The sequence below is a fragment of the Phragmites australis genome, chromosome 11, assembly GCF_958298935.1.
Source record: "Phragmites australis chromosome 11, lpPhrAust1.1, whole genome shotgun sequence".
NCBI classification, from domain to species: Eukaryota; Viridiplantae; Streptophyta; class Magnoliopsida; order Poales; family Poaceae; genus Phragmites; species Phragmites australis.
This window is the reverse complement of record NC_084931.1, coordinates 28979526-28986934: the sequence shown is the minus strand read 5'-3', so window position 1 is coordinate 28986934 and position 7409 is coordinate 28979526. Positions and strand designations below refer to the sequence as shown.

At 40.3% G+C, this 7409-nt stretch overlaps 1 protein-coding gene across 2 annotated transcripts; it reads right to left on the bottom strand.

The window, feature by feature from the left end:
• Window positions 1-5159: 5159 nt before the first annotated feature.
• LOC133884804 (probable sugar phosphate/phosphate translocator At2g25520) lies at window positions 5160-7102 on the bottom strand. Of its 2 annotated transcripts, none has more exons than XM_062324365.1 (2): window positions 5854-7102; window positions 5160-5499 (listed from the first exon to the last, which is right to left on the bottom strand). In XM_062324365.1, exon 1 carries the CDS (start codon window positions 6958-6960, stop codon window positions 5887-5889), a length of 1074 nt encoding a protein of 357 aa, XP_062180349.1. In that variant the 5' UTR covers window positions 6961-7102; the 3' UTR covers window positions 5160-5499; window positions 5854-5886. The 2 variants fall into 2 exon arrangements, with proteins under 2 accessions (XP_062180349.1, XP_062180348.1); XM_062324364.1 differs by having other exon boundaries at window positions 5160-5487.
• Between the last annotated feature and the right edge of the window lie 307 nt (window positions 7103-7409).

Here is a 7409-nt window from a genome sequence, read left to right as displayed (position 1 = left end):
TACCTTAACCCAACTGAACGAGCTGACCCCAACCACTCCACCCACACACAAATAAGCACGATTGCAAACACTGTCATGTTTATAAATGTATTGGTTTATACTTGTAAATTGTTTACTTCATCAATTTTTTTGCAAAAGTTCAATATTTTTTGGTAGCACGATGTATAAACTATTAACTGGATATTTAAAAAAAAATATTTTCAGCAGTTACTTCTTTATACTGAGAGATATTAGTTATTATACACAGCACGTTGTGAGACATAATGAAGTTTGTAATACGTGAGATGTGTTAAGACACACATATGACATGTTTTTATGAATAAAGAATGGAGTGTTTATAGACATAAACTACTGATGTTACTAATTATGAATCAGTGGCATAGAACGATACATGAACTATTAATGAGATATATAAATGTTTCTTATCATAGTGACTTCTTTATACTGAGAGATATTAGTTATTACACACATCGCTTTGTAAGACATAATATGAAGTTAATTTCTACGATGCGTTAAGTATGAAACACATATGACTTATTTTTATGAACAAAGAATGAGTGCTTATAAACATAGACTACATATATTACTAATTATGAATCACTGGAATAGCATATGTGCTTAAACATATGTATAGATGGGTCAACAGCATTGAACTTTTGTCACCAAAAAATATTAAACTTTTAATTTATGAAGTAAACTATTTACAAATATAAGTAAATATATTTATGAACATGACATAGTGTTTACAATCATACTTATTTTATGCGTGGCTAAGGTGGTAGGGGGCTGGTTGAGTCGGTGAGATGGTGAGGGGCTGACTCGTTCAGTTGGATTGAGGTATGGAATAACTATTTCATACCCACGGTATGAATTATCACTGGCATATATATATATATATATACATATATATATATACATATATATATATAGACACACACATAGATAGTAAAACTAGTTTATACTTTCGAAGTATATACTTTCTAGTATGATATACCATATAAATGAACTGAATATACTCATTTATCACTATAAGTATACTTATATACTTATTCTAAAATACTCTAATGTGAATTATATGAAAAAATTGAAAAAGATGTTCATCAATTGTAATAGATTTTAATAATACCTTCATATTTGTACATAAAATGTAATATACTAAAAAATATGTACAAACCACATAAAAAAGTATACATATCACTTGGATGATCTTATATACTCACATACTCCACATACATACCATTTATCACATGAGATACTTCCTATATTATGAGATACGTATGTGAAAGTACATACTCCTGAGATGATCAAATACACTTATATATATATATATATATATGTATATATATATATACATATATATATATATACATACATATATATACATATATACATATATACATATTTGCGCGCTTTTGAGCCCCTCCTATAGCGTAGTCTGCGACATGATGCCTCCCTATGTTTGACACGATCCGATGACTTTAAAAAATATATTTTTTAAATCAGGTTTAAAAAAAAATATTGCATTTCAATACTCTTAAAATTCAAAACACTTTTGAAATAGTCATAAATAATTTTTAAAATATTTTATGCTGTAGAAGATGCTATCATCTAGCTTTAAAAAAGTTCAGATAAAATATGATTTGTACAATGAGAAACCAAAAAACTAGGCCCATGTGGCTTGTAGCCTTCAAAACCCATAAGTCTTTTTGAGCAAATTGCTTGCTCTGTAGTTGCGACACTACGCAAGTCTTGGGATTTTTGTCGTTCCTAAACTGGTGCACATGGGGCAGGACCATGTGGAGCTAATGGGCTATCCAAAGCACTGTCGCTTCGAACGCAAGGCAAGGACCAACATCCTACACTCTTTTCGACCGAACTGGATGCAGTCGTTAGCCCATTAGCTCCACTTGGTCCTGCCCCATGTGCACCAGTGAGGAACGACCAAAATCCCAAGACTTGCGTAGTGTCGCAACTACAGAGCAAGCAATTTGCACCAAAAAAACCTTTTGGGCTGGTTGAGTCGGTGAGATGGTGAGGGGCTGACTCGTTTAGTTGGATTGAGTATGGAATAACTATTTCATACCTAGGGTATAAATTAGCACTGGTATATATATGCGCGTTTTTGAGCTCCTGCTAGCGTAGTCTGTGACATGATGCCTCCTTACGTTCGACACGATCCGATAACTTTAGAATTTTTTATTTTTTAAATTAGGTTTAAAAATAAAAAATGTTGCATTTCAATGCTCTCAAAAATTAAAACACTTCGAAATAGTCATAGAGAATTTTTAAAATATTTTGTGATGTAGAAGATATTATCATTTAACTCTCAAAAAAATTTCAGACAAAATATGGCTTGTAAGAAAAAAAAAACTAGGCCCATGTGGCTTGTACAAAAATATGCTATTTTTCTTTTTTTTTTCTTATTGCACAAGTAATTGCTTGACTTGAATTTTTTTTAACAGTTAAAGATGATAACATCCTCTACATTGTATTATTTTTTAGAAATTTTTATGACTATTTTAATAGTGTTTTGAATTTGGAGAGCATTAGAACTCAACATTTTTTTTTAAATCAGTTAGGCTGTCACCCTTTCTAACATTTTTTTTTTCAAATTAGTTAGGTTGTCGCCCTTTCTATGAGAGACAAGAGTATAGATCTACCGTTTTTAAAAATAAATACATATTTTTTATTTAGAAAACATATAAAAAAAATCATGACTTTACCGTGGTGCATTGATGTGTTTCCGGGCTGGCGCCAGCTAAAGCTCCGATGGTCCTTCGGCTTGCGACGGGTCACGGAGGGGATGCGCCGAGGCTGCAGTCTCGTGTTCAGAATTCGGAGCAACTTGGATTCGCGTGAAATATATCAAGTCACGGTACGAGGAAACATTACGGTTAACGACTGCTGATCTTCCGATTTTCACGAGGGCTTCGTGCCTGCGTTGCGGGGACGTGAATACGTAGGCTTCGTGCCTTTGTCCCTGAACCCTGTAACACCTCAAACGTACGCAAATCTTCTTCTCTCAGTTTTTTATGGTCTTCATGAAAGACTATAAATAGGCTGACTCCTCCTGTGAGACGGGGATCAAGCCCCGGCCGACTCAGCTCCTCTGCAGCTTTGCCACTGCGCAAATCTTCCTCTCTCAGTTCACGGTGCTGTATGCCAATGCACCTCTGTCAATTCCAGCTGCTGTACGATGCGGTGATGCGGAGTGATACAAATCTTGCTACGTAGAATTAGGAAGAAACGGTGAGGCGTATGTTTGGTTTTCCAAACAAGTTTTCGTACAACTGTTTTGTATAAGTAGGTTGTGGAGAAACAGGATGAGTGAAAATCATATTTATTTAAAAGAAGAATATTTATTTAGTTGTATTTATATGAATAAATTAGGCTAAATTTTTATTTAAGTGACTGAATCTGAGACAACATAAACGGATACGAGAATTAATATTGTAATTAGTTACTCATATAAAATTATTTTTTTACACTAACATATATGCTCACCTATATAAGCAGATATCGAGTCTGTATCCGTCGAGCTATACTGCGGAGTGAAGCTTGAATCAAGCTTTACTCTACAACAGAATGATACCATATATTTACACATGTTAAATCATACTACAATGTGTTCCTTGCCTTGCGTTCGAAGCGATAGTGCTTTGGACAGCCCATTAGCTCCACATAGTCCTGCCCCGTGTGCACCAGTGAGGAACGACAAAAATCCCAAGACTTGCGTAGTGTCGCAACTACAGAGCAAGCAATTTGCTCCAAAAAGCCTTTTTGAGTTTTGAAGGCTACAAACAACGCAAGTCTTCGCTGCGGCCTCAGAACTTCAGTTACTTGAATGTAACTAAAAGAACATCTGATACTGGAAATTCCATTCTAAAATATATATAGAACCATCCATCCCGTGTAGTTCTAGAATCCCCAGAAACCCTTTCGCACCAAAAAAAAAATCCCCAGAAACCACAAGCGCATCCTGTTTCAGGCAAATGAAGCATCATCCCCAATTTTCAATGACTTCGTTGTTTCAGGCCAAAAAACTACTACTCCATCCCATCAGAGATAATATACTTTTTTTAAAAAAAAATCAAACTTTATACACTTTAACTAACATTTAATCAAATTATAAAGATATTTAGTTTATAAAAATTATACAACTAGACTTATAATTTAAAATGATTTCACACTACATAGGTTTTGTAGCTATAAATATACATTTTATAAGAAAAACTTGATCAAAATCCAACTACAAAGACCGAGCCTAAAAATATACGACTACGAAACAGATGGAGTACTAACCAAACAAACCAAACAAAGGGACTAATGCGAAGCCCAGTAAACGATTTAAATAATTCAAGGTCAATGCCCAGGACAAACAACTCAACCTCCAATACATAAATTTACCCTGTCATCTTCAGCTGCCACTCGAGCAACTCAATACAGCTGACAAAATTTCAACAAACCAAAACCAATAACAAAATATTACTGCTATGATCACATGTTTACAAACCTGGTTCTACCATAGGATTTTAGGCAACTAGGATTCGAGGCTACACTTGTGAAGAAGACCCTACCACTGTGCACCTAATTTCCACATGGATTGAAAGCTTAGCTATTAAAATCACGGCAAGAGGGAATACCACAAAGCAATAGGGACGTGCAAGGACAGAAGATACTAGTTAATAAGTCAGCTGAGCTACTATACATGTTCACCAACTGACCAACCTAATTCTCTCAAAAAAAACTGACCAGCCTAGTTCTATGATCGGTGGTCCAGAAAAGGTTAACTAGTGCTTTATAACACATGTTCTCAACAAGCAAGCGAAATTAATGAGCTATGATCCCCAACCCCATGACATGGTTCTGAATGCAAATTGCAGCAAACTTGGTCAGGCTAACTGTTGGCATGTTGAAAGCAAACATTCTTATAGCAGCAGCATTGCTGAAAGCTTAGTAAGATGCAACGTGCACATTAAAATACTAGTTTCCTATCAATGCAACCATCTGCATAACAAACAAATGTGTAGAGTGTGTATAATCCATCATGCAACTTATTATCAGTAAAGCGAAAGAAAAGATTCACCCATCCACGCAGCAAGCCAACAAGCCTAAGTACAATTGACAAAATGTCAATAGGGAAAGATGCAGCTTGTAGATTACAGTAAGCTCATTATATATAGAAAATAGCCACCCAATTATCAATCGGTAGCAGTACATTTTTAGTCCCTATGCTACTAGAACAAATAAATTTAAGGGAATGGGCAAGAGAGAGGTAGCAAGGCTGCCTTTCTGTGGAACAAAAACAGCTAAATAAATAACGGGGTAAAGATCTCCAGGAAGTAGGTGCATATTTCCTAAGCCAATAAATACTACTGATTTGCTCTTCAGATCCAACTAAAGTTAAAGAAGTGAAAGAAACTGGCATACACCTCCTTGAAAGCAACCGTAGACCAAACTACAGTCTTTGCACCTTGCACCAGATCCCTGTACAACATCCTGTCATAATTAGAAACACAAGATATATATTGAGGGAACAAACAAAAGCTTGAGTTTTTTTATCAGTTTCTTTTTGGAAACGTATATCAGTTCCAAACTAGACAATGCATATTCAGGCAAAAAATTACTAGCACTCCATTTCATTAATTGCAGCAAAATATATGTCTGATTGTCCATGGTCCACAATGGGAGGTTGAAGTTTGGTTGCAACAAAAAGATCACACATTTATCATCTGTCCAATGCAAATATCACATTTTTCTCCAAATTAACTCTTCTACCACAAATCAAACTCAGAACAAACATTTTTTTTGCATGCAACTGACAAAGATAACATGAATAGATCAAGAACCAACCAATATGGGCAAGCAAGGGTCAGATCTCGCACTCTAAGCCTGGTTGTCGCTCTTGCGATCACCGTGCCCATCGCGCTCCTGCAAGAGAGAACCAGCCTCCTCGTCGGCCTGCGCCGCCTTCTTCTGCGCCTCCTTGGCCTTGAGCGCCTGCAGCTTGACATGGTTGTAGTAGGCCACCCCCAAGAACGCGATCCCGTAGCCGAACAGGTTGATCGGGGTAACCGTGTCCCGGATCACGGACCACGAGAAGGCAATCAGCAGCCAGTCCTTCACCACTCCGGCGACGTTCATGGTCAGCGCGGAGGTCTTGCCGACAAGCAGGAACACCGCGAGGTTCAGCGCAAAAGCGCAGATCGAGTTGGTCCCGAACACGAATAAGTCCGGCTGGAACGTGCCGACGGCGCGAAGCCTGGGCAGCTCGACGAAGACCCAGGGCACGACAAGGAAGCAGAGGCAGCATGGCGCGACGTAGTAGAGCGAGGTGATGGGGTTGAGCGAGATGCCCTTGGAGGTGAGAAGGATCTGGATAAGCACGAGCCGCGTGGCTTCGAAGGCGACGGCGGCGAGCTGCAGCGCGACGCCGCGGACGTCGAATCGCGCCTCGCCGTAGGCGGCGATGGCGACGCCAAAGGAGATGGAGAGCATGTTTAGCATGGAGGAAGACCTGAAGGTCTCCTTCTTGAAGAGCACACCGATGGAGTAGACTGCGACGGGCATGAGCGCCTTGAGCATCTGGATGAAGGACACGGAGAGGTAGATGTAGGCGGAGTTGGAGAACCAGAGCGACATGGCGTATAGTGCGCCGATGGGGACGACGGAGGATGTGTAGAGCTGTGGCGTCATGGCGGGCGAGGTGGGGAGGTCGACGACGCGGAGGACGCGCACGAGCGCGACGGCGAGGGAGGAGCAGAAGGCCATGTGCACCATGGTGAGCGAGATGGGGAAGGGCCAGTTGTACATCTTGGGGTCGAGGATGTACTTGTTGTAGACGATGACGGAGAAGGAAAGGAAGATCCACACGGCGACGTAGCAGTAGGAGAGGAGCACCTTCCGGAGCACCGACTCCGACATGCCGCCGGCGCCACCGCCGCCGCCGTCTCGCCCCATGCCGCCGCCTCCTGCTGGTTTTCGCGGTGGTGGACGAGGAGGTGGCGGCGGATCTGGATCCGAGGGGTGGGCTGGGGTTGTGGAGGCGCGAGGGGGAGGAGGAGGCGGATCTGAGGATTTGGGGAGAGACGAGGGGAGGAGGTGGGGATGGGGCCGGCGGTTTAGGTGGGGGAGCGTGGACTCGGCGCGGTGGCCACGTGGAAAATCCGCTTGGTGTTCGCATGTTCGGTGGGGTTATTTCATTTATAAATAAATAAATTTTGGAATTAGTGCTTGGTTTACGTTTAAATTCTAATGAGGGGCTTTGACTTGTCTAATGGGTAAAAATTTCTGGTGGAACGGGTTGATGTCCTGGATCGTGAGATACCGTGGGCAGTGTGCCATGCCTTTAGTGTTTACTTAGGTAGTGTTTGGTTCGTGGGACAGGGTGGGATGGAGCGGTTCCATCC

What these genes read in the sequence shown, in the direction of transcription:
- LOC133884804 (XM_062324365.1), bottom strand. Translation starts at nt 6,960, where the DNA reads ATGGGGCGAGACGGCGGCGGCGGTGGCGCCGGCGGCATGTCGGAGTCG.